Genomic DNA, 27,794 nt, shown 5'->3' with positions numbered 1-27,794 from the left:
GCTGTCAACCAGAGGTCAGTGGTACCATGACCTACATCCAAAGGCCAACCTTGAGTGGCAGCCTGTGAGAAGTCTGCAGAGTCCCCGCTCCATTCCCTGTGGACTCCCACCATTGACGAGCCAAGGGCAGGAGTGCTGTCACAGTCTTGGATGCTATGAGCGTAAATGCTAAGTGAAATCCTCTACAGACCTCTGCCATAGCTGGAGGGAGCTACACAATACCATTTTAGATACTGGTAAGTGCTATAAAGGAATGAAAGGGTGTTATGGGATACTGAGGGCAGAGGCAGTGGAGGGCAAGTGGCCAGTAAAGACCTTTCCAAGGTGGCGACATGGGAGCAAAGGCCTGACTGCAGCAAGGCCAAGGACCAGGCAAAGATCTGGGAGGAGCATTACAGATAAACAGAAAAGCAGGGCAAAGGCCCTAGGGCAGGAATGAGTAGGTTTGAGGGGGGGAGGAGACAAAAGGCCAGCATGACTGCAGGAGAGGGACCAGAAAAATGGGACGTGAGGTCAGCACAGCCAGGGCCAAATTACATCAGGCCTTCCAGGACTTTGGAACTTACATGTGATAGGAGGCTGCAGATGTGGGAAAGTCTGGGGTACCAGGAAAGGGCAAAACCGTACTTATAATTTTAAATGCAGCCTCTGTGTGCTGCAGATGGACTCCAGAGGGAGTCCAGAGAAAGAAAGCCACCAAGGAGGACACTACAGGCCACACAAGAGACACTGGACCAGGGTCAGAGAACAGATGCGTCCAAAAGACAACAGGGCCACATCTGGGATTCCAGAGCCCTGATGATCAACAGGACCATCTGAAGCATTCCTGCCCGGACCTACCAAGTGAGAATCCCCAGGACGGGGGTCAGGAATATGTATATTAAACATCCTAAGTTCCGCAGATGACCAGGAATGTGAGAACCACTGCCTTGACTGATCTGTGGTGCCCTCGTCAACTGTGAGGAGCTGGGGCCCCATGAGTGAGGAAGCTTAGCTCCTCTTAACTCCTTCTGAAACGTTTCACTAGGTGGTCTCATCTCTTCCTCTGAATGGGGCCCAACCTACCCATCCCCAATTCCAGAACAAAACTCCAGATTTGGATTATGCCTTTAGGGTTATCGGGGTTGGCTTCCAATGAGGGCTTCTCTTCTGAAGGATGGAAACACCACAGTCATTGGAAACACTGGTAGGTGAGAAGAAAGAGCAAGTAGCGAAAGAGCATGAAAACTGCAATTTGCAATTAAATAGAAAGGAAGAAGGAAAGAAAAAAATTATGTACATATACTGAGCAACTATTTTCTCAATTCTCCCAGGGACAGTACATAACTGGTACCATTCTAGAAGCACAGAAGAGAAATCAAGTCATCACATATGTGAACGGATGCCTTACTCCAGGCATCAGGCATAATTTAGTTCTGTCGCACAACCCTAGCCTAGTTGAGAAAAACCAGTAGAGAGCTGAAGAATTTCATGCACTATAAAATTCAAGCCCAAAAGCATAAAGAACTAAATTTTGCTTGAGACGAAAGACAACAGAGACACTTTGCAGGAAATTCTGGATACTCTGCAGGGAGGACAACCAGGAGCCAAGACGGTTGAATAGGCTCTCAGCTCAGGGAAATGAACACGTGACAAGAAGACGGTGAACTCGAGAGAGCAGAAGACCTTGCCCATGACTCGACTCACGCAGAGAGAAATTGAGGCCCCAGGAGGTTAAGGGACTTGCTCCAAGTTGCTACTAGAATCAGCACTGTGAAAAGTTAAAGGAAATAAGTAAGAGTCAATACTCTGAGCCACGCTGAATGGCTGTGGGCTGTGTGCCACGTGACAACCCTAAACTTGACCCCAGTTACACCCCGAGGTGGGAGTTAGGTAAGCTCGGGATCTAAGAGGAACACAAAGGGCCAGTCGCACATGTAAGCAAGCCACACCAAGAGTACTCTAAATAGGGTGCAAGGTGTCTACCCCATCAGGCGCTGGATGGGGGACACAAGCTGCCCATGCAGCCTTACCTCCCACACACATCTGCCCCCATTCCCTTCCAAACTGCTCCTTCTTCCAGGACTCTCAATGACCCTCATGCTGTTCCCTCTGTCTGGAATGTACTTTTCTCCTCCATCCCACTTTTCCTTCAAAGCTTTTAAAGATGTCTCCTCCTCTAGGAAGCCTCCCAAACTCCTCCTAGCCAGTATCTTCTGTGTGATATCCCATAAAGTCTATTACACATTTTCAATCCTTAAATGCAGACGTGTTTTCCTATAAATATCAATTAACCTGTCAGATGTTAACTCCAAAGGCAGAAATGAAGCGAGGCTTCTCCCGAAGACCTACAGCTGTGCTCTGACTCCAGGACCAAAGCAGAGGGAACATCAGTCTGAGTCACAGGACAGAGGAAAAATAAGGATGTGCATATGACCAACCTTCTTCAATAGGCTTTTCCAAATCATAGAAGCAACACGTTCATAAAAGAAAAGCGGTAGTTTAAATGTAATAGCGTAAGAGTAAACAGAGAACTTTTCTAGTACTTCCTCTTGATTTCCTGCATTCAGATGTCAAGCCAGCTACTTAATGTCCAAAGATAGTTTCATTTAGTGTGGCAGTGCCACAAAACACAAAGAAATGAGTTTTCTCTGCTCTTTCCCCATACCATCACTACAACCCTCCTTCCAGATTTCTATTTCAGAAAAATGCTCTCAGTGACAGCTTTTGAAATAAAAATAAAAAAAAACAATAGCTAGCTTATAAAAAGATTGATTCCTTTTACAACATTGTTAGCTAAATATACCAGGTAGGAGATAGGTATGCTTCAAAATACTAAATTGTGGACTTTTTCTTCAAAAGACTTCACTTTGAGTCAGAGTGGAATAAGATGCAAACACAGCTTCTGATGTTGCCAAGTGGTTTAATAATTATATGGGGAAGCACTGGGCTTTGGGGACCTGGACTGAACTCCTGCCTTAGAGCAGCTTTGTGTCTTTAGCACCTGATTTAACTTTGCCCAGCCTTGGTTTCCTCACCTATAAATGGCTGAATAAAACCTACTACAAGGGGATCCCTGGGTGGCGCAGCGGTTTGGCGCCTGCCTTTGGCCCAGGGCGCTATCCCGGAGACCCGGGATCAAATCCCACATCGGGCTCCCGGTGCATGGAGCCTGCTTCTCCCTCTGCCTGTGTCTCTGCCTCTCTCTCTCTCTCTCTGTAACTATCATAAATAAATAAAAATTAAAAAAAAAAAAAAACCTACTATAAGACAAACCATGAGGGACTACTAACAAGTTACAGAAGGGGAGGTGGGTGGGGCGATGGGGTAACTGGGTGACGGGCACTAAGCAGGGCACTTGATGGGATGAGCACTGGGTGCTATACTATATGTTGGCAAATTGAATTTTTTAAAAATGTTTGAAAAAAACTATCACACACAGTTGCTTAAATGTACTGATTATGCAGCCAGGCTGTGGGTATTGAGCTAGCCTATGCATCATTTATTTGCTGAAATATATAACAGGAGAAAGCAGGCAACACAAGGTTGGGCACACAGCAGACAATCAGTGATTTCATCTCCATAACAAACCCAAGATCCATCTATTAATCAACAAACACTTAGCCCACGTGTGCTGAGACACTGGACATACACAGTGAACAAAACCAACAAAAAGCTCTGCCCTCCTGGAGGAGTTTACATTCTGGTGGGCAGATGTGTGTTAAAAACCTTTCCAGAGCTTTCCCAAAATTAGTAGAATCGGAGGGAATCCAGAAAATACATTTTTCCAATTTTCTAGCCAGATCTTCAATAGAAGAAAAACTCATGATCCTCACGGGTTTTATTTATGAAATGCTTTATCTTCATCAACACAATCCAGAGGCCACAGTTCACAAAAAAGAACATCAGGAACACCAAAATTCTTTCACATATTTTTAAATATTTGTGAAAGATGTCCAGTTATTCTGACTATACACTGAACGTCCACTCTGAAACAGGAAACACATGCCATCCCTCCGGCCCACAGCCCCTTCCCTTCCTCCCCGAGGCACACTCACAATGTTCACCTGTAGATTAAAGAAAGCAGGAGTAGGTCAAAGGACAAACGTATATGTCTCCCCTGTATGAGGCTCTCAGGGATACAGAGATGTATAATCCTAATTCTCATCCTTCAATGGCCCACAATCACCCCACATGGGTGAGAGCAGACAGGCTGTAAAAGCAAAGCCAGCTGGGGGTTGGATGAGTGGCCCAAGTGGCCCACCCCACCCCAGGCATGGGAGGCCAGACCAAGGAGAGATTGAATTTTGGCTGACATGGTAAGTAAAATAAAGTTATCAAAAAGGAAGCCCAATCACTGCCTAAGCAGTACCCACATTTTGTATAGGAGAGACAAGCGGGTAGGTCACCAGACAGTTGTTTTCCAGGATCTTCTTGGAACACCAAACGGAGTCACATTGCCTTCTCCTGTGTCTAAACACCATTAGGCTTGATGAAAAGCTTCTCCCTGCCTGCCCTGCTCTTGCTCTTGCTCTTTTTCACACCAAACTGGTTCTGGTCAGACATGGAAGATGCTATGCCACGTCTGCAATTTCTGAGTTGTAATGAAACACACAACAGCAAAGAAACAGAACAGAGGAAGAAGCCACTCTCCCCATGCAGGGAGATTTTTATCTGCCACTACCTAGAAAAGGTCAGGCATCAGTGGAAGGTGGGCACACTGACATCATCCTGGGCGGCTGGAGTGTCACCAGTAATCACACTCCCAGCGAGGACTCCCAACCCAGGAACTCTCCAGCTTTGCTGCACACAGGAATCTCCCTGGGACTAGAAAATTCCTGATACCCAGCTGCACCTCATACCAGTTAAATCCACTCTGCAGCAAGAAGCCATCTGCTGAGATGAGGCCAGTGTCCTAAACTCCTGGCTTCTCCATGTGCCCTGTTAAATGTTTCAGAGGGGCAAAAAGGGCCTACCCCGCAATCAGACATCACTAGCAAAGTCCACAGGAAAACAGGAACCAGGACCGTGAACCTGTATGAAACCAGGGGACAGAGGTGACAGAGGTGACATTCACATTCTGCATTTCTAACTAACCAATGTGTTGGTGACCACCAAGTCTTCCTGCCCTTTATCTTATTTTATGGATAAAATGGGGGTGGATCTCGTCTTCTCTGCCTACCTCAGAGGAGGCTACGGGGTTCAGAGGATGGAGTCAAAGCATGCAGTGAAGGACATGCTGACACAGATGCGATCGCTGCCCTTAGCATTATCAGCAATGTTCACAGAAACTACTTTAGAGCTGTGTCTTCCAGGAGACCCTCCCCACCCACGACATCTCTTTCCTGGCCTTCACAGTAACATGGAAAGGACCAGCATCTCTTAACATTCAGTGAAACCGAAGGATGCTTGTGACACAACAGTGGGTCAAGCCAAGAGTGCTCAAAGATAACAATTCCCCCAAATACTGAAAACACCAGCAATGCATGAAAGTGGTTAAGGGGAAATGGTATGAAGTCAAGAATTTTAAATAAAGCAAATAAAGGAGAAAGGTTTTTTTTTTTTTTTAAGTCCAGTGTAATTAATATACCGTGTCATATTAGTTTCAGGTGTATAATATAGTGATTCAACAATCCTATGTATTTTCAGTGCTCATCATGGTGAGTGTTCTCTTAATGCCCATCACCCATCCCCACCACCCACCTCCCCTCTAGCAACCACCAATTTTTTCTCTGTGGTTAAGAATCTGTCTTTTGCTTTGTCTCTTTTCTTTGTTCATTTGTTTCGTAAATTCCACATGACTGAAATCATTTAGTATTCCTAATCATATGAGTGAAATGATATTCTCTAACTTATTCCACTTAGTATTATACTCTCTAGATCCATCCATGTTGTTGCAAATGGCAAGATTTCAATCTTTTTTATGCCTGAATAATAATATTCCATTGCGTGTATGTATGTATATATACAAACACACACTCACAAACACACACACAAATATATATATAGCCACATCTTTGCCCATTTGTCTATCAAGACATTTTGGCTGCTTCCTTATCTTGGCTGTTATAAATAATACTGCAATAAACACTGGGGTCCATGTATCTTTTTGAATAGTGTTTTCATTTGGGGGAGGTAAAGAGTCAGGAGTGGAATTACTAGATCATATGGTATTTCTATTTTTAACTTTTTGAGGAACCTCCATTCTGTTTTCCACAGCGGCTAAACCAGTTTGCATTCCCACCAACAGTGCACAAGGGTTCCGTTTTCTCCACATCCTTCCAACACTGGTTTGTTTCTTTTCTTTTTGATACTAGCCATTCTGACAGGCATAATGTGATATTTCATTGTGGTTTGGTTTGCCCTTCCCTGATGATAAGCAATGTTGAACATCTTTTCCTCTGTCTGTTGGCAACCTGTAAGGTCTTCTTTGGAGAAACGTCCATCCATGTCTTTCGCTCATTTTTGAATTGCATTATTTGTTTTATTGGTGTTGAATTATATAAGTTGGATACTAACCCTTTATCAGATATGTCATTTGTAAAGATCTTCTCCCGTCCAGTAGGTTGTCTTTTAGTTTTGTTGATTGTTTCCTTTGCTGTGCAGGAACTTTTTATTCTAATGTAGGGGAGAAATTCTACATATTCATTCTAAACCCAACATTCAGGATGCCTGGATGGCTCAGGGTGTGATCCCAGGATCGAGTCCCACATCAGGTCCCTTGCGTGGAGCCTGCTTCTCCCTCTGCCTAAGTCTCTGCGCCCCTCTTTCTCTCTCTCTCTCTCTCTCTCTCTTTCTGTGTGTCTCTCATGAATAAATAAATAAAATCTTTAAAAATAAATAAATAAATCAACAGAACATTCTTCTGTTGGTGGCAACCCAGGGCTAGGACTGACTGGTACACCCTGTGTTAGATCAGAAAATTTTATGGAAACTCTGAGTTTCTGACTGTCCCGAAATACAAGAGGACATGGCCTTCCTGTGCCCGCTCTCCACAGGACAACAGAAAGGGAGTTGATGAGGGCTTTCCCCTCAGGCAGGTCAGTGGCTCTCTCCCAGCTGCCCAAACACGGGTGTACAGACTCCCATAGGAAACTGAGACACTTCAGAGAAGGGGTTATGCCTCTAACAACAACAAAACTTTTTTAAACGACTAACTGCCAACAAATCTAAAGAATCTGATTGTGGCTTCTCAAATTTCCTGTGCTTTCTGTTGGATTCTATTACCTTCTCCTACCCATGGTGCCTCTGGGGACAGAGCGATGACAATGCTGTGATGAAACCAATCAAGCTGACTTTTAACAAAATAAAACATGATTTAAACCAGTCAGGAGCAACAAGGTTTTCTAATTTCTTCCTTATGATTTCTTAAAGAAGCCACTAGCGGGATCCCTGGGTGGCGCAGTGGTTTAGCGCCTGCCTTTGGCCCAGGGCGTGATCCTGGAGACCCGGGATCGAATCCCACATCGGGCTCCCGGTGCATGGAGCCTGCTTCTCCCTCTGCCTGTGTCTCTGCCTCTCTCTCTCTCTCTCTCTGTATGACTATCATAAATAAATAAAAATTAAAAAAAAAAAAGAAGCCACTAGCAAGGGGCTTTCTCTCTCATTTCCTTTTGCCTTTTTAGCATAAACTACATATATGTCTTTTTAGCATAACCTCCTTAATTTTCAATCCTTCCAACTACCTGCTAGTATTTTCACCTCAAGGTATGCAACTTTTGAACAGTAAAGCCACCGTCCCCCAGAGCTGTACTGCTGGGGCAGTATTAGCAGATTCTTAACACTTAAGAATGTATCCCAGATTCCTTTGAACTGAATACACTACCACGATTTATGCAGAAATAAAAGAAATAACCCTGTTGTCAAGCCAGAAAGGCCTGAGGTTAAAAAAAAAAAAAAAAAGCAAGCCCTCTGATATCATGATGCTCTTTGTAATAAAACAGAGGGAGAGAGCAAAACAGGTCTGGCCTCATTTCTGGGGCTCAGCTGACCCAATAGTCTATGCACAATAAAGCAGGCCCCTCCTACAACAGGTATATGAGGGTGAAGGAAAGCTAGAGTTGCACCTGGTGTAATACTTGACCTCTTAAAAAAAAAAAAAAAAATACTTGACCTCTTATTTGGACCTCATTTCAAAGGAGGAGGGGAGAAGAGGGGGAGAACTAGCACACAATGTAATGGCATTCACCGTCTCATTTCGAGCCAAGGCCTCATCTTTGATCACACAATGACATCAGACAAGCAGTTTTACTTCTGTTTCACTCAAGCCTTCAACTCTCAGGTATCGCCATCCCATCCTTTTATGATTAATTATGCTTTCTAATTCAGTCTCCCTTCTCCTGCACACTGAGCCCCCTCACATTTCATGGCTCTGTTCCATTTGCATTTTCAAAGCTTGGCAAACCCAGTTCAGCACTTGAAACAGGAAGCTCTCCAACACAAGTGCAAAGAAACAAGGCCCTTCACTTTCTAGAAGTCACAGGGGGAAGGGGCTTGAAGAACAGCCGTGTGTGTGCCTCTGACAGCAAATGAGTGGATAGAATCACATCACGCTGAAGCTGCACAGAGAAAGCAAACTGCTGGTACTACTCTAGCAAATGCATTATTAACACACAGCCCCTGGAAGTTCCTTCGGCTTCACAAATGAGGCCTCTGGGCCTCCCACATGCTGTTCCCTCCACCTGCTACACTTGCATCCCTGGCTAATGCCCACTTCCAAGCTAGCTGAGATGTTTTTCCTTCCAAGCCCCTTCCCCTGATGTCCAAGTTTGAATTAGACCTCAGCCCTTGCCACAAGCTTCTGTACACAGTACTACAGGGCCTAGTCCAACAAAGGTAAGGATTGTGCCTGGATTATGCACCACTACACCCCCAACATACAACCCAGCAGCTCTTAATGACTATGGCAGGGGGGGCTCTGAAAGGTCATATATGTTCATAATTAGACCAGAATGTTATTTGCATTTTTCATTCTCATTCTCTCACAAGTACACAGTGGAATTTTCCAAAAGCTACAAGACATGAGATGAACCATTCTGATGGCTAAAGGAATGTGTGCCTACATATTCCTACGTTTTGAATTTTTGTTTTAATCCCTAATGTGGTAAACAATAGATTGATGTAACCAAAAGCTCTTTGGGGTCCTCAAAAACTGTTAAAGAGTCTAGGAAGCCCCAAAACCAAAAGCTTGGAGAACCACTAGTCTAACACAAGGCCTGGCACATACTATCAGTCGTGGTATCCTCCTGTAGGGTATTCTTTCCAGCCCTCAGAAGGAGCACCCCAACACTCCCACCTTCATATATCATGCCTTGAATCCACCATCATTACTTAGAGAACTTGGGAGGCTCCCTGTTTCTGTCACTCTAGTAGGTCATGAGCTACTAGAGAGTAGGGATCATGCCCTCAATCATCTCTGACCAAGAAAAGGGCTCAATAATAGCTCAGTAGCTGCACAAATATCAAAAGCATCATGAAAACACCAAACTAAGCCTAGTCAGTCCTCAAAGTTCAACTCCTGCCATAATGCCTGACCTGCAGATTTGAGCTCACACTGATCTTCCTTTCTCCAAATACCTACTGTACTTTATTATCTACAGAGCAGAATGGAATACTTGATGACTAGCAGACTGATTGTGCCCACTCTACAGTAGTGTTCAAGCACTCTACAGCTTTAATGCCTTAGGTCATCAAAATAAACTTGTGAATAAGGTATTATTGTTCTCATTGTAACAGATAAGGGAAAAAGAGATCAGAAGCCTAGGGTATCCTTTAGAAAACTACGCAGGTACTTAAGAGCAAATGCAGAGTGCAACCTGAGGATCTATGATTTACCTGCTCTTCCACACCCACACCAGCTATCACATCTCCACTGTACTAAGCACTGTGTGACAGTGCGGAGTTACAGGGCAGTGAAATCTCTGCTTCACTAATTTAATCAAGGAACCAAAAAAAAAAAAAAAGGAACCACCCAAAGGTATCCTTCCAAGGAAAAGCTGACACACAAAGAAAGGAGGTTCTAGCATGCAGAAAGCACTCAATGTCTGCTGAATGAAGGAATGAATAAATGAGTAAGAAATGGCAAATCAAGAGCCACAAACATGCTCCAAAGGCTAAGGAAGATGGGACAGGAAATAGATCAGATGTATCTAGGACTGACTAGCCATAGTATCACTCAAAAGTCAGAGCAGAAAAAAAGAAAAAAGGAGAAAGACAACAAAAGCGCAAACAACCACAAAATCCTCACTCAAGACAGTGTGGTACTGGCACAAAAACGGACACATAGATCAATGGAACAGAACAGAGAACCCAGAAATGGACCCTCAACTCTATGGTCAATTAATATTTGACAAAACAGGAAAGACTATCCACTGGAAAAAAGACAGTCTCTTCAATAAATGGTGCTGGGAACATTGGACAGCCACATGCAGAAGAATGAAACTAGACCACTCTCTTTCACCATACACAAAGATAAACTCAAAATGGATGAAAGATCTAAATGTGAGACAAGAGTCCATCAAAATCCTAGAGGGCAAAAAAAAAAAAAATCCTAGAGGGGAACACAGGCAACACCCTTTTTGAACTTGGCCACAGCAACTTCTTGCAAGATACATCTATGAAGGCAAGGGAAACAAAAGCAAAAATGAATTATTGGGACTTCATCAAGATAAAAAGCTTATGCACAGCAAAAGAAACAGTCCACACAACTAAAAGACAACCTACAGAATGGGAGAAGATCTTTGCAAATGACGTATCAGATAAAGGGACTAGTTTCCAAGATCTATAAAGAACTGATTAAACTCAATAGCAAAGAAACAAACAATCCAATCATGAAATGGGCAAAAGACATGAACAGAAATCTCACAGAGGAAGACATAGACATGGCCAACATGCATATGAGAAAATGCTCTGCATCACTTGCCATCAGGGAAATGCAAATCAAAACCACAATGAGATACCATCTCACACCAGTGAGAATGGGGAAAATTAACAAGGCAGGAAACCACAAATGTTGGAGAGGATGTGGAGAAAGGGGAACCCTCTTACACTGTTGGTGGGAATGTGAACTGGTGCAGCCACTCTGGAAAACTGTGTGGAGGTTCCTCAAAGAGTTAAAAATAGACCTGTCCTACGACCCAGCAATTGCACTGCTGGGAATTTACCCCAAAGATACAGATGCAGTGAAACGCCGGGACACCTGCACCCCGATGTTTCTAGCAGCAATGTCCACAATAGCCAAACTGTGGAAGGAGCCTCGGTGTCCATCGAAAGATGAATGGATAAAGAAGATGTGGTTTGGGGATCCCTGGGTGGCGCAGCGGTTTGGCGCCTGCCTTTGGCCCAGGGCGCGATCCTGGAGACCCGGGATCGAATCCCACGTCAGGCTCCCGGTGCATGGAGCCTGCTTCTCCCTCTGCCTATGTCTCTGCCTCTCTCTCTCTGTGTGTGACTATCATAAATAAATAAAAATTTAAAAAAAAATTAAAAAAAAAAGAAGATGTGGTCTATGTATACAATGGAATATTACTCAGCCATTAGAAACGACAAATATCCACCATTTGCTTCAACGTGGATGGAACTGGAGGGTATTATGCTGAGTGAAGTAAGTCAATCGGAGAAGGACAAACATTATATGGTCTCATTCATTTGGGGAATATAAAAAATAGTGAAAGGGAATAAAGGGGAAAGGAGAGAAAATGAGTGAAAATATCAGTGAGGGTGACAGAATATGAGAGACCCCTAACTCTGGGAAACGAACAAGGGGTAGTAGAAAGGGAGGTGGGCGGGGGGTTGGGGTGACTGGGTGACCCTAACTGAGCACTGAGGGGGGCACTTGATGGGATGAGCACTGGGTGTTATGCTATATGTTGGCAAATTGAACTCCAATTAAAAAAACAAAAACAAAACAAAACAAAACAAAAAAAAAAAAACCTCAGTCTCTTTGAAATCAAAGGAGAGAGGAATTCCAGCCAAGATCAAATTATAATCAAATCAGTTCCATAAGCACCTATGTTCCAGGAAAGGAGGAATGAATTCCTTCCGCTGATTCTTTAATTCATTTATTGGCCATCAGAAAGAGCAGAAAATCTGAAAACTACTTGATAGTAGAAAGTGCAGACTAAGTTACCATTACCACTGGAAATCAGCTCATCTTGGGAGAGAAAAAGCCTGCCTTTGGAGTGTTCCTACCTTCCCTCCTCACTAACCCCCTGCCTCCAGCACTGGCCCACATCACATGCTGAGCATCAGCCCCATCTCCCTGACTCAGCTTCAGTGGCTGTTGACCTCAGTGCTAAGAGGGTTTTACAGGTCACCTACGCTCAAGCTCTTTTAGCCTGAAACTTTAGCCTGGTGATCAGCCAAGCAAAGAAACAGCACAGCCAGACAGCACCATGCCGCCGCCTCTACAGAATGGCTCCCTGCCTTCTCCTCCTACCTCTCTATTCAACCTTGCCGTGAACCTGCAGGTCACTCATTTGCTAACCTGAGCTTCCTGAGGACACAGAATATGCCCTTTGGTGTCCTGAGTGCCTAAGCACAATGCTGGGCACTTCCTAAGTGGCCAGGGAATGCTTGCAGGGTGAATGAATCATACACCCCTTCCTCAGATCATCCACTTCTATTCTTTCCCCCTTACAGTCCATTCTCTGCCAGTGACAACTAAAAGTCAGATCAGGTCACTCCATTCTCTCACTCTTCCAATGGCCTCTAGAATAAGCCTAAGACCTTGCCATGGCTTACTGGGCTCTACATGATGCACCACACTCCCCCCATCTCACTGCACAGGAGGCCCCACTGGCCTCCTGCTTCCAGTGCATATTCCAGGCATGCTCTTGCCACAGGGCCTTTGTATTTGCTATTTTTTCTTCCTAGAGTATTCTTCCTAGATATTCCCACAGTTCATTGCCTTCTTGTATCTACACAAAATGCCCTTCCCTTACCACTGGTATCTATAGTTACCTACCCCTTTGCTTTATTTTCCTTATAGAACTTTCAACTATATGCCATTACATAAGACCTTTGTTTACTCCCTAGAACTGTGCTATCCAGTATAGCAGTGACCAGCCACATGTGGCTACTGGGCACTTGAAATGTGGTTAGCCCAAATCGAGTTGTGCTATGTAAAAAACACACCAGACTTCAAAAATTTAGTACAAAAAAAAGAATATAAAATATTAATATATATTCTACTGCTGTCATATTGAAATGGCATTTTGAATATAATAGGTTAAATAGACTATTAAAGTTAATTTCACCTATTTTTTATTTTTTTAATATGGCTATCAGAATATCCTAAATTACATATGTGGCTGACATGGCCTTTCTATTAGACAGCAGTATACTATAATATAATATAAGCTCTCTGAGGGCAGCTACTTTATCCATCATGTTCAGCAAAGAATCTTCAATCTTTGAAGAGCACCCTATACACACAGGTGCTCAATAAATACTTAATGACTAAAACGTCTTTCTTCTGTTATGACTCTTCCCCATCATACAAAGTCCAGATCAAACCTCCCCTCTCCCTTTGCTGAGCCTGCCCCCACTCAGCATGCATTCCTCTGGCACCTAGCACAGGGTCAGTTAGATAGTAAGTCTAATAATTAACTGAGCATCTACGGTATATTGAGTGTTTTTATGCATCTACGTCATTTAATCATCACAATAACATGGGTGGGGGACAGAGGGAGGACAATCAGTCTCATATTTTAGAAGAAGGATCAGAGACCCAGAGAAGCAAAATGATATACCCCAGTTCACACAATGAGCAAGTGGTTGACCTAGAAAACAAACCCATGGCTTTTGATGCCACCCAAGGCCCAGGCTAGCAGCCAGCATCACACCCACAGACAGGTCTGCTCGGCCTGCATAATAGTCTGTTTGCTTGTTTGTCTTAGCTATAATCCTTGCCAACATTTGAAATTTGGGGAGTTTTAACAGTCCAGGTTCCCATTTTATTCAACACTTGAACACTTGCTACATGTTAAGCACAAGAAAGATATCCAAGAACAAAACAGAAACACCCCTGTCCTCATAGAGGGATTCAGACAATAAGCTGATAAATAAGGAAAATACATAGTAAGCCAAGTTGTGATAAGTGTGATAAAGAACATGTATGTGTGTGTATGTATATATATATGTGTGTGTGTGTATAGATATATATAGATATATATAGATAGATAAATATAGATATAGATATAGATATATCAAGAAGGGGATTAGAAAACACCAGGGGTGGGATATGATATTTCCAACGGGATCACTGAGGAGATGACATCTAACTAAAGGAAGGAGGAAACAGGACATGTGGACATCTGGGTTTCCACACCCACAACAGATGGAAGGGCAAGTGCAAAGGTCTTCAGTGGTATCCCTGGCTGGAATAGACCGAGTCGTCTCTCGAGCCATAGGGTGCAGTAGAAATAGACACTTCTCCTTTACAGTATAGAACACCCTGGAAAGTGGTGTCCCAACCAATAAACTTCCCAGCCTTCCTTGCATCTAGGTGTGGCCATGCAGCCAACAGAAGATGAACACTAGCGATGTATCTCTTCCACACCAAGGAAGACAGGTGGGTGCACCTCTCCACCCTCCAACTCTCTTCTGCTAAATGGAGAGGACGGTGAGGCCCCAGAGAGTAGAAGCTCCAGGAAATAGAAAAGCACCTGCTTTTCTGGAAACTACACACAGTGATGTGCTTTCACGAATGGGGGGAAAAAATTCTTTGGTAACTTTAGTGCAAAGCCATTAAAATGGGAGGAAGGATGTAAATTTGCAAAAGAAACTAGCAAGTGTCCCTCCACACATGATTACCTCCCTGACTCTGAAGCTGAGAATCTGAAGCTGCTTATTCTATCCTCTGGGCTCACAGTTTGAATTGTGGATTGCTGTGGGCCCGTCTGGTCCCCACAGGAATGGAGTCTGTGGCCTCTACACTGCAGATTTAGCTGATTATGCCTAAAACCTTGACATACCGCTGAGCCCTGCCTTCCCCTAACTCACTCTAACTCTAGACCTTTCCAATCCATACAGGACAAAAGGTCTCCACATGTCCTTTTCAGTTAACATGTGGAACAATTAATCCACCGAAGATGTTAACAGCTCAAAGTGTCTGTCTACATCCTAACTAAAGATGCCAGGGGATGTAATTCCTCAACGTTTCAAATGGACAGAGTTATTCTAGGGGAAATGTCATCTGTTCTTACCCTTAACATCATATCAGGAAACACAAAGTGGACCCTAAGAACAAAAAAAGTTGAATTAAGAAGATGGCTTACAAAACAACTAAATGCATCATGCCGGGGATCCTTGGGTGGCTCAGTGGTTTAGTGCCTGTCTTCGGCCCAGGCCGTGATACTGGAGTCCGGGGATTGAGTCTCACATCACGTTCCCTGCATGGAGCCTGCTTCTCCCTCTGCCTGTGTCTCTGCCTCTTTCTCTCTCTCTCTGTGTCTCTCATGAATAAATAAATAGAATCTTTTATAAATAAGTAAATGAATGAATGAATGAATGAATGCATCATGCCATTCTGGATTGGAACTCAGACCCGAAAAAAGACACCAGTGGGGCAATTTGGGGAATCTGAATAAATTAATTAGTGAATAGTACTGTCAATATTATTTTGCTGGTTTTTAATTACATTACGGTTTTCTTAAGCTATAACATTTAGGGAAGTTGGATGAAAGCTATGTCTGTACTATTCTGCAACTTTCTGTAAATGTTTCAAAATGAAAAATTTTTAAACATGAAAATAAAAAGAAGAAAAGAAGGACCATACTACCTGCAGCTGGGCGGGGGGAGAAGGGGAGGGGAGTACACTGTTGGTGCCCAATCCTATTCATGTAAGAGACCACTGTGGCATTTATTTTTTAAGATTTTATTTACTTATTTGAGGGGAGGAAGAGAGAATCTCAAACAGACTCTGTGCTGAGCACAGAGCCTGATGCAGGGCTTAACCTCAAGACCCTGAGATCCAGACCTGAGCCGAAATCAAGATGCTTAACCAACTGAGCCACCTAGGCACCCCCAATTCAGTGTTTTAGATAGGAAAGAGTTCCAGCTCAATATTTCAGGGTGCTTAGCAGGAAGACACCTCCCCCAACTCTCCTCAAAACAAAGAAGAGGAGGAAAGAAAGAAAAGCACCTTATCTGAAAACCATCATATATGAGCTCCAGACCAGGACTAATGACATTTGTCTCACAATTGCCTTTCTTTTTTTTTTTTTTTTAAGAGTTTTATTTATTGATTCATGAGAGATACAGAGAGAGAAGCAGAGACACAGGAAGAGGGAGAAGCAGGCTCCATGCAGGAAGCCTGATGTGGGACTCGATCCCTGGACCAGGATCATGCCCTGACCCAAAGGCAGACGCTCAACCGCTGAGCCACCCAGGAGTCCCCACAATTGCCTTTCAACCTGATCAAGCAGAGATAGCTCATAGGGAAACACTAACTTTAGGAAAAGGAAGAGAACAGACCAAAATCTATTTTCAAAAGCTCTGTCTCTGCAATTTTTTTCACGTTGAGTTAGTCTCCACCACCTTGAATTATTTTTTCTTGAAACCTGAACTTGAAGTCCCACTAAGAAGGAGCTCACAGAGTGATTCACCTCTGCCCCAAACACATTTTTCAGGTAGAATCACTGCGATGGCCTAGACTCTGTTAATAAAACCCTGAAAACAACCATCAGAAGGTATAACCTGGCAAGAGACTAGAGCTCAAGAAAGCAAGCTCCTGAGAGAGGACATCCCATGTTGGGTTCAAATCCTAGACTTTCAACTTTTCAAAGTTGAAAATTTCTCCTTCTAAGCCTAATTTATCCTCTTGGGATCACGAGCCCCCTCCCCCCAGCTTCCTAGAGGAAATAGGATTAACTTTCATTCTTACAGCATCCTAACTTCAATATTCTCTCATACTTTTTAAAAAATCAGATTTTACCAACATCTATTCCAGACAATAAATTCACTACACTAGTGTTTTTTTCAAATTGTAAATCATAAAATCAATTTAGTGAGTAACAACTTTTTTCTTTAATGAAATAGTATAGAAAACATCATGCACTGAGCTGATGTCTTACTGTAAATATCTAAAGTATACAGTCCTATACAATCATCATCAGCCTTCCAAAACACAAATGTCCTTCATTTTAAGTATGATAAATCCTTTTTCACTAAGCTGGGTAGGGTGAATGTTTTAAATGAATCTTATATTCACAAAAATTTTTACCAGATCATCTGCAATGTGTTCCCATGGGGGGAAAAATAGTGTTACAAACTGAAATCAAAAACTTTTCCCACAGAGTATCTCCCTCAGATAATTATCAACCACAGACACCACCAGCAGACCACACGTGATCAAGGTCAACATCACCACTAAGAAGACGGACAGACACCAAGAACCCTGGCATGCTGTGAAACAGAGAGTGCAGTATCACTTCCGCGGTTGTTCTTGCTAAAACTGCATCTTCAATTCGGTAATGACAGAACATCCAAGCTGACAGCCATTTCACAAGTTGACGGACTGGCACTCTTCTGAGACTAAGGGACGGGCCATCAGAAACCAGAAGAGGTAAGGAGACGCAGCAACTAAATGTAAGGGGGGGGGGGGGGGGGGCGGAACAGAGAAAGGACAGTCGAGGAAAACTACAGGCCAGTGAATAGTCTTGCAGCACCGTGTTCATTTCTTGGTTTGGTAGCTGTACCGTGGTGATGGAAGATGTTAATACTAGGGGAAGTCGGATGAAGTACATACGGGAACTTTAAGTCTAAAATTACTTTAAGATAAAATTTATAAAGGAAAAAAAAAACTTTTTCTGAAGGAAAGGAACTCAAGTTCACAAAGGAACATGAGTCTTCTGTCCCACAAACTATGTATCATTTAAACAGTGTTTTATCTCTAATTCTTTAATCTTAAGAGATCAATATGATGAGTATTCAATGTGTAATTTGCATCTAATTAACTTAATACACAGGGAAGCTCCGGAGCTGTCATTCTTCACCTAGGCTCTGCCCAGCCCTCTTTCACCTCTCCTATCTTCCTAATACCTCACAGAAGGATCACCGAAATTCCCTTTTCCTCCTCACAGGGAGCAGTGTGAGACATCCTACAAATGCTGGGTGCTGACCCAGGGGTTCCTGATTCCTTAGAACGGATGCCGGGCTAAGGATTCCTGATTCCTTGTAAGTATCCACAGCTAAAAGATTGGGGGTGGGGGCAGGGGAGGTGGCAGTTATTAATGCAGTCAATATTTTCTGAGTACCCATCACTGCCAGGAACAGTTCCAGGCTTTGGGGAAACAGCCATGAGTAAGACTGACAAGGTTCTCACAGAATTTACGTAAGTCCAAGGAGCCAATTAAAAAAGCAAATGAACAAAAATACACCTATATGTGCACACACGCACACACACTTGGATAAAGATAAATGCTGTGAAGCCAGAAAATCAGTGTAATGTGGTAACATTGGAGCCAGGACCCGATCTTTCTCTGGTCCCCAGTTTTGTCATCTATAAAATGGAGCTAACCATATTCAACGCTACAGGGCTGTTGCTAGGAATTAAATCAGACAGCAACCACATGAGACTTAGCAGAGTTCCAGTAAGTGAATGAGTGGCTACAATAGTAATCGATGACAAAAATCACTTATCAACACCATCAGTTACTGCTTTTTCCACTGACTTTAAATTCTACACATCCCATTGTAATTTGCTGTGTCTATGCTAATCACAGAAATAGCTTTTTCCCCTCTATTAGGCAGCAACAATGAATAATGAATGTATCTGGAAATGGTCAGAGCAAGAAACAAGCACTCAGCCCAGAGCCCAGCAGAGTGAGGGAAAGCTTCCAGGCCCTGCTGGCGGTAACCTCCTCTGTGCTTGATGGGAATCAGCAGGCTGAATCCAAGGGAATGATGCCCACCTTCCCATGAAGGACTTTTTCCTGGACTGTCTCTGCAACTGGAGCCAAACAGAAGGTAGTCCTAGCCACCAAAATAAACCAGAGGCTCTTAATCCTGGAGAAGGGGGCTGGTGACTGTAAGGCATACTATCACATCCTCCCCCTAGGCCATAGGTGTAACTTTAACATTTTCTTTCAAAACCAAGATGGCATCCCAATTCTAGAACCCACAAAAACAGCCAAAGCTACTGAAGTAGTTTATAAAATGACTCATGAAATGAGGACATATAAAATAAACCAACTTTAAACCAAAGCACTAGGTATTGCACAACTGGACATTTTTAAATAACGTCAGAAAGACGGACAGAAAGACAACAGCACTCATGATCTCTCTCTCACCCAGAGCCTCCATGAATAAAGCAAAGCAAAAGTTAAATGCTTATGTCACTAAAGAGCATTTTTCAATTACCAGTGCTCACATCTTGTGTCAGGGCTTTATGCACATTAAGAAATTTTTAAATTTTGTGTGTGAAAATACATCATCAGTCATTTGCTTCATGTTACCTGACAAGTCCACCTAAAAGAAAGGATAAAATCTCCATGTGCTCCAAAGTCCCTGAGGCAGTGACAGCACAAGCCTCCCTGGGGAACCTCACCTGGAGCATCACTGTTACTCCACTTCCCAAGGGAGAAACCACGTCTCTCCTTCTAGCCCTTCCTCTCTTCCACCCTTGCCCCAGCTGCCTGCTCTCTCCAACCCCCATCCCCCTACCTGTTTTCTGATCCTCTTCTTTAAAACAAAAACAAACACACCGCACTTCTCCTCTGCCCAGCCCCAGTTTGCAATGCCCAGGTAAGGGCTGGGGCTCACATCAGGCCATGTGCCCCACAGGAGTAGATCTATTGACAGTTAACTATACAAAAGAAATGAAAACTGAGAAATTTCTAAAACATGGAATGCAGAGCACCTAGAGCCACAACAACAGTGTAGCCCATGGTGCTTCTGGAAAACCCCACCATATCCCCATGAGAGAGGAATAAAAAAGGCGGGATCCCTGGGTGGCGCAGCGGTTTGGCGCCTGCCTTTGGCCCAGGGTGTGATCCTGGAGACCCGGGATCAAATCCCACGTCGGGCTCCCAGTGCATGGAGCCTGCTTCTCCCTCTGCCTGTGTCTCTGCCTCTCTCTCTCTCGGTGTGTGACTATCATAAATAAATAAAAGTTTAAAAAAAATAAAATAAAAAAGGCAAAACTATAGCAAATAAAGTTCTGACTCTGGCGACCCCAAAAAAAGTTTCAATGAGCTCCAGCTATCCTGCACCACACTGAGAATCAGTGTTCTCTAAAAAAAGAAATCTGAGCCCTTAAGACTCAGTAAAATCCACTCACCCAGGACACAGCCAATCATGCAGTTCTGCACCTGCCCTTCTTCACTATCGTCCTCCATAGAATCCAAGTTCAGTTCTACCACGCCCAGTTCTTCAAGCCACCCACATCCAAGTGGGCATCACAGAGCGGATACCTCATGAGTCCTTGCTGCCTGCCTCCCCCACGGGCAGCCTCAGAAGCAAAGCCTCTCACCACCATGGCCCTCCACGCCAGCCAGTTCATGCTGCATCCTGACATTCCCCTTGGGGAAAGTCATTCCCCCCACTTAATATCCCACACCGCACAGTCATCTTGGACTCTCACCTCCCTGTCTCCCGCTGACTGCTCTGAAGGATGTCTCTTGCAGATACAAAACAGTGTATGTGTTATGTCGCTACATACACGGGGAAAAAAAGACTGGATTCTAATGCATCAAAAGTTTACAAGTAGTGATCCCTGGATCTAGGAATTATGAGCGATTTTCATCTTGATTTCTTTGGTACACTCTTCTGCAGAGCGTACATCTTTTATAAGCATGTATTATTTTCACAGAAAATACAGTGAAAGCTTCTTCAGGATTTTGCTTGTGAGTCTTATCCTTGGACTGTGCGCTTTCCTATGGCTCCTATTTCCAAAATGGAATCACGTTTGTTAGGCCAAGTCACCAAACTGGGGCCTAATACGTAACCTAATTGCAGTTTCCACGTCCCCCAGCAACGCAGTGGGCCAAGAATTCTCGGGCCAGCGCCAATGAGGTAATCCCTTGCTTGGGCCCACTCCACCCCCCAGAGGGACACAAGGTGATGCACCTAATAAGACTCTGGGTCCTTCTCCCTCGGGGAGGGTGACCTTGCCTCAAACAATCCTTTCTTTTCTTGTTAATAACTCCTGCCTCATCCTCCTTCCTACAAAACCCTGTCACTCTGTGCAACTCCTTGCAGCTCCTTTCCTCTTGCTAGGTGGGGATGCTGTCTGATTCGTGAATTGCCTGATAACGCCTATTAGATGTTGAATGTACTTGGTTGAATTTTAACATCTTTTACAACCGCAATCTAGTCCAGAATCACATCGTCATGGGTCATATTTCAGTTCCTTATGGTCTTCTGCACTGGCCTCTGCTCACTCATATAGGCCCTGGGTCTTGCATCCCAGAGAACGAGAAGAAAGTCAATGGGATGATAATCGTGCATAAAAGGCACTTAGCACAGCACTTGGCAAACAGTAAATACAAGTTCATTGTTGCTGCTCCTGGTAGCACTTCCCTACACTGCTATTACATGAAACTTCTGAAAATACTAAATGGCAAATGACAACCCTGTTTTAAAACCATCAGTAGCCCCCGTGTCTAAAAATAATAGCCAATATTTACACAGCACTCACTCGGAGGTCTAACACTGTTAGCACATTCAATCCCCATCTCGGCCCCATAAGGTGGGTCCTGTAAAGATCTCTGTCTTACACATGAAGAAGCCAAAGCACAAAGCACTTAAGTGCCAAGGCACGAAGCTCAGAAGTGGTAAATCTGGGACTCAAGCCAGTTCAGTCTTGCCATCCAACAGAACTTTCCACTCCAAGTTGATGGACACACCCTGTATCTGCACTGTGTCAATACATGAGCTACTGAGTATTTAAAATGTGACTAGTGCAACTAACTGAGCAACTAGATTTTCAATTTTACCTAATGTTAATTGAAATTGCCACAGCAGTCAATAGCTACCATACTAGCCAGCAAACAGGTGAATGAAAGCCCAAACTCCCAAGCTTAACAAAGGAAAGTCCTCCCAATACCCTGTCTACCCTCCTCCAACTAATTCTTGCACAAAGCCTCATTTGGTCTAAAACCCCTGGTAACTGTACTCGTTCCTACCTGTGTTGCTGTCCCCTGCCCCCCTCATCTAAGTGTTCTGTATAATGGAGGAGCTTCAGAAATGAAAGTAGGAGAGACCTGGTTCAAGTCCAGACTCCAGGGACTATTATGTGAGGGGTCTCAGTTGAAATGGGCATAAAAAGCCTTCAGTCACACAGCTGGTGGGAGCTGGAACAGAAGTTGCCATGGTAAAGAAATGAGCATGATGCCTGATGTCTGGCAGCATCTCAACAGATGTCTCCCATCTTTATCACCCAAGTTGTCTGCAATCTTAGAGATCCAAGAGACCACTGTGAACTAGTCCCTGACACTCTTAAAATGAGAAGACTTCACCCTAAGGATGTCAATCCCAGTCAAAATACCACTGGTGGTATTTTTAACTTGATAGACATGACTATAAATTCCATCTGAGAAGCTAATCCAAGAGAAAAGCTAAAAACAGTCAGAAAAGGGAAGGAATGAGGTGGTTCTGCCTTAATTGATAAGAAAGCACATGAAAAAGTTGTCACTTGGCCTGTTACCAGCATTCAGTAAATATTTTTTTGGTAAGAAAAATTTTCATATGTTGTTATTGAATAAAATTACAATCATTAAATTGTAAAAATAGCAGTAAATAACAATAATCAATGTTTGCAGAAGCCCTGCTGCATGCCAGGCACTGTGTGGAAAGTGTCATCCACATACACGATCTCATGTAAACCTCACAATGCTTGCCAACTGCAAATCATTAATAGATCTCAAAGTCAATTTAGTGGATCTAGAAAAAGCATTTTTTTAACAAGACAATAGAATAAAATAGGACAGAACAGAAAATATATGAGTTACATGTAACATGTTAACACCTCATGAATCTTTTACGTATCTACAGAGCTTCAATTTCAAATACATCATCGGTGAATCATGGTAAAAGATATATGAAAAAAGACCTTGCCTCACAACCACAAGCTATGTACAAGTACTATCACCCATCTTGCAGTCACAAAAACTGAGGTATGGAACAATTAAATCTCTTGGTCAAATTCACCCAGCTCATAAATGAGACAAAACGAACCCATGAAGTCTACCTTCAGACTCCAGCTTCATCAATGCTGGCAAATCAATGGGAAATGGGACAGGATAGATGGCACCAGAGAATTATTTCCGGGGGGGCGGGGGGGGCGGAGCTGGTGCCTGCTGCCTCAGTCTATTAAGTGTCAGACTCTTGATTTGGGCTCAGGTCATGATCTCAGAGTTGTAAGATCAAACCTCGCATTGGGCTGGAGCTGGGCATGGAGCCTACTCAAGATTCTCTCTCTCCCTCTTCCTCTGCCCTTCCTCTCCCAGCGATCTCACACTCGAAAAAAAAGAAAGAATAGTCTAGTGTTTCCATGGAAAAACAAACAAGTGAAACCAAAATGAAATGGACAAATTAGTTACCAAATCATTATTTTTGTTGTCTCTTCAGAGAGGGAAAAAAACAAATCTCATAAAATTATAAAAAAAATAAAATCAGTAAAAAAGAAAAGGCCGGGCCTAAGAACAATGGAAGAAATCACGAATAAAAAGGCATACATAAGACATACATACATACAGCATAAAAAAAAAATACATAAATGTTAAACCTTTGCTTCTTAAAAACTATGAGCGAATTAAGTTTTACTCATTTATAAAAAATAGATCTGTGACTGTCCTCAGAAATTGACTTCAGACAAGTTAACTATGTTTCCCAATCTGTACAATAGCATGACAATAACAATCTGTACCTACTAAGATGGTCACAAAGATTAAATCAGATTTTGTACCTCTGCCACAGAGAGAACTTTCAGTAAAGGTGGCTGCTGCTATGTAATGCAAAGTAACTGCTCTTTCAAATTTGAAACTACTGCCACATAACCCAAAGCACCACAGTGGTAGAAACAAAGGCACCACATCTTAGCCTGCATCAAGCCCTGGGTGTTTGTTTGCAAGGCTTCCAGCTCAGGTCAGCATCTCACTCCCTGCCTCCTTCCTTTCAGAGCCCAGGTTCCACAGCCATCCTCACCTCCCAAAACTCCAGGCCTTTGCTTTCTATTGGTTGTTCCCTCTTTGCCTAAAGCTCCTCTAAAGATTAACAGAACAAAAATTTTACATCTGCAATCCCATGTTCATCCTTACGTATACATCTTGGTAGGCAGGAATACAATCCATAAAATAAATTCTTAGAAATGAAACTGCCCAATTGGTGGGTTTATAAATTTCTAATTCTTACAGCTGCTGTCAAATTTCCCAATAAGAAAGTTTCAGAAGTTCTGACCTTTTATGATTTCATCAGCATTCCTTCGCCAGCACTTGATCAGTCAACATCCATCAATCTCACTGATAAAAAAAATGGTTTCTTACTGCTATTATAATTTGCAGGTTTAGGTCAAGTACTTCTGGTTGGTCACTTGTATATCTCTTTCCATTTCACTGCCAACTTCTGGATTATTGTCTCTCTTTGAAACTACCCTTTGGAATGTTGGTAACGTGCCTCCAACACCAAGGACCTCATCTTACTTGAATTCTCAGTGCACCATCTTGGCACCATCTGACACCAACAACCATCTCCTCCTTCAAGAGACATTTCTCCTTTCCCTACCATGACAATTTGTTGTGCTGGTTCTCTATGAAGAGCAAGCCAATCTTCGCCCTAGAATCCTAAAGAAAAGGATAGCCCAGTATCCAATTCTTTTCACCATAACATTATCTTTTAGCTATATATACACATACGTATATATGTGTGCATGTGTCTATATATACATATATCTATATACATATATATATAGATCTGTGTTTTATACATATTTTCTCCTGAGAAATCTCCTTACTGTAACATTCTTAAACTGTCATCAATGCACAAAAGCTTTCCAAATGTCAGTCCTCAAATCACCTGAGACCTAAACCCATGTTTCTAACAGTCTACTGAACACCACCAAAGAGACAGTTGCATTCCTCACACTTCAGATAATCAACAGGGTCAACACGAGGGCGCACTCACTCTGTGACAACACTGTGCTTGTTCTGGACACTTACTGCATCTCATATGACCCTACATATCCAAGAAAGAATACATCTCACCTCACGATCCACCTCCCCAAAACCTCTTCCACCTCTTTAACCATCAAACCTCAGTTAACAATTCTAGGTTTTTCCCCTACTCCCTCCTTCCCATCCAAGGATATGCAAAATCCTCTCAATTCTGCCAGTAAACTGTATGGGTGTATCTATCTAGCCTTCCCATTCCCACCTTTGGTTCAGACTGCTACGTCCTTGTGTCTTGCCCTAATCCTGATGCCACCACCAGAGTTCTCTACTGAAAGCCCAAAAACCATCACTTCAATCTACCACCTCAAAGCACATGACTTTTGGATGTTTTCTGCAGTCTCTCCATATAACTGGGATCCAGGCCTACAGTGGCAAAGGGCTGCGCTTGCACCATCACTCCCAACCAGCCCTATGTTTTAGGAGAGTCTGGCCAATATGCAATCCCTTCCCGATTAGATAGTAGGCTCTTAGAAGACACTCATTAAATAAACCTCATTCACCTTATCCCCCATGCAGCACACAGGACAATGCTGTGCATTTGGTAGGTGCTTTCTGAAATTACTCAATACAATCTTCTAGCACATGTTCATGTTATTCCAAAAAGAGGAAGGAACTTCTTTCTACGCATAAATTCAGAACAAAGAAAAATCTTTTTAAATCATCTAAATGACTCTGGAGTCTGTCTTGTATGCCTGAATATACATAAAAACATCTATATTCTCTTTGGACCTCCAAAAAATCAAACTCCTTCCCTAAAAAGCCTTACAAATAACTTAAAAATGGGGCACCTGGGTGGCTCAGTCTGTTAAGCATCTGCCTTCTACGCAGGTCATGATCCCCAGGTCCTGGGACTGAGCCCCACACTGGGCTCCCTGATCAGTGGGGAGCCTGCTTCTCCCTCTCCCCTCTACTCTCACTCTATCTCTCTCTCAAGTAAATATTAAAAAAAAAAAAAAGTAACTTGAAAATGACAAAAGCACTGGTTTCCAGTAAATACCAACCAGAATAATAATACTAGCCAGAAAAAAAAAAAAAAAAAAAAAACAGATTTAGGTGAGTCGAAGAAGATCATTCATTGATCAATCATTGATTTTTATGATCTTCTGATGCCCCAAACAGCTCTCAGAACTACCAAACAATGACTTCCACAAGTTTATATGAAAAAGTGGAAAGGCCACATGGTAGGTCAAACGTCCAACTGGACTGAGAAGCCAATAAAAACAAAAGGCCTTGTGTGAACTAGGCCTGCCAAGTCGGAAGGACACATCCCATTTGGTTCTACTTCATTCTTTAAAGTTAAACCAATTTAAAAAGTAAAGCATCTTGTAAAGCATCTTTCTAAACTGATTATAAAGAGATCATTGTGAAGGAAGCACAGATTATTTTTCAATGAATAAAGAGTAAATCATTCTGAAAAGCATTACTTTGTAGAAAACCCCGAGATTAGATTCTGTGCTAATGACCCTTCCCCTCTGTGAACGCCAGCAGGTTTCAGACACGTGTGCCTGAGTGTCCCTGATTTTTCTCCCCCCTAAAGTGAAAACTTAGCTAAAGTTTCCCATCCACTCTTGAACGTGAAGAATTGCTCAGTTACTGACTGGAAGTCAGGGTTCACACTCAGGGATTTGAAATCCTCTCTCACTAAGCAGCCTGAAAGCACTGTGCGCTAGAGGACCAGGGGCGCTCGCCTGGCAGCGGTGCGGCCCCGTGACCTCCCGCAGAGTCCGCCCCGCCCCGCCCCGCCGCCACCCACGCCCCCGCCCCAAGGATTTTCCGCCTCCCTGGGAGTGATCCCCGGATGCTTCTGAAAAGGGGCAACACGCAAACCTGCACAAGTTAATGGGACACAAATCTTCTCGTGACCTCGTGAACTCCGACCCCCCGAGTCCCCAGCAGGGCAGCGTGAGGGGACAGCAAGGCACGAAGTGCTGCTCCAGGCCCCCAGAGGCCACAGCCAGGGAGCAGCGGGCCAGGGGCCGTCCGTGACCCCAAGTCCAGGCTGGCCCTCGAGGGCGGGGAGCTGGAGACTAGGCTCCCCCGCGTGGGGACGCACCGGGGGCCGCCTGTGGCCTCCCCCAACTCACCTGCGATTCATGGGCCGGACCCTCACGGCCACCTTGACTGATGCCATTGCTCATCCCGGCCCGGCCCGGCCCGGCCCGCGCGGGCTCCCACCTGCCCCGCACCCCGCGGCCGCCGGCGACTCTCGCGACTCGGCCCTCGGCTCCCGCCCACTTCCCTCGCCCCGCCCCGCCCCGCCCGCCCCGCCCCCGCCCGGCGGCTCCCAGCCGGACCTGGCGGCGCGCGGCGGCCCCACCTGCCGGGCCACTGAGCATGCCCAGAGCGGCTCCGGCCCGCGGGATCCGCGCGCCGGGGTTTGGCGGCGGCCGGGCGGCGCGGAGGGGCGGGGCCGGGAGGGCCGCGCAGCCCCGCGGGGAGCGCAGTCGGGGAGGCCCGCCTCGGGGCAGGGGCCCGGGGGGGGACTGCGGGGAAGCTGCGGCCCCGCGGGACCACCCGAAGGACGGGGGAGGAGGGCGGAGGGGAAGGGGCCGCAGCAACGCAGGGCCTACAGCCGACACCTCGGTCCCGGGGCTCGGCCCTCGGCGGGGACGGGGCCTTACCCGGCGGTGCGGGGGCCCGAGGCGC

General features: G+C 44.2%; 1 protein-coding gene across 16 annotated transcripts in view; it reads right to left on the bottom strand.

Annotated features, from left to right (window-relative positions):
• Window positions 1–27,794, bottom strand: part of KIF16B (kinesin family member 16B) — a 316,370-nt gene that overhangs the window by 287,416 nt on the left and 1,160 nt on the right. For 2 of the 16 annotated variants that reach the window (XM_025469258.3, XM_049100416.1), the window contains exon 1: window positions 27,233–27,377. The exons of the other annotated variants lie outside the window; for them this stretch is intronic. In XM_025469258.3, the coding sequence (XP_025325043.1) occupies window positions 27,233–27,279 (47 nt within the window). In that variant the 5' untranslated portion in view covers window positions 27,280–27,377. Of the gene's footprint in view, window positions 1–27,232; window positions 27,378–27,794 lie in introns of those variants that run through there. 16 annotated transcript variants of the gene reach the window in all.

This window comes from Canis lupus, chromosome 24 (assembly GCF_003254725.2).
Source record: "Canis lupus dingo isolate Sandy chromosome 24, ASM325472v2, whole genome shotgun sequence".
Taxonomy (NCBI): domain Eukaryota; kingdom Metazoa; phylum Chordata; class Mammalia; order Carnivora; family Canidae; genus Canis; species Canis lupus.
This window is presented reverse-complemented; position numbering and strand designations above follow the sequence as displayed.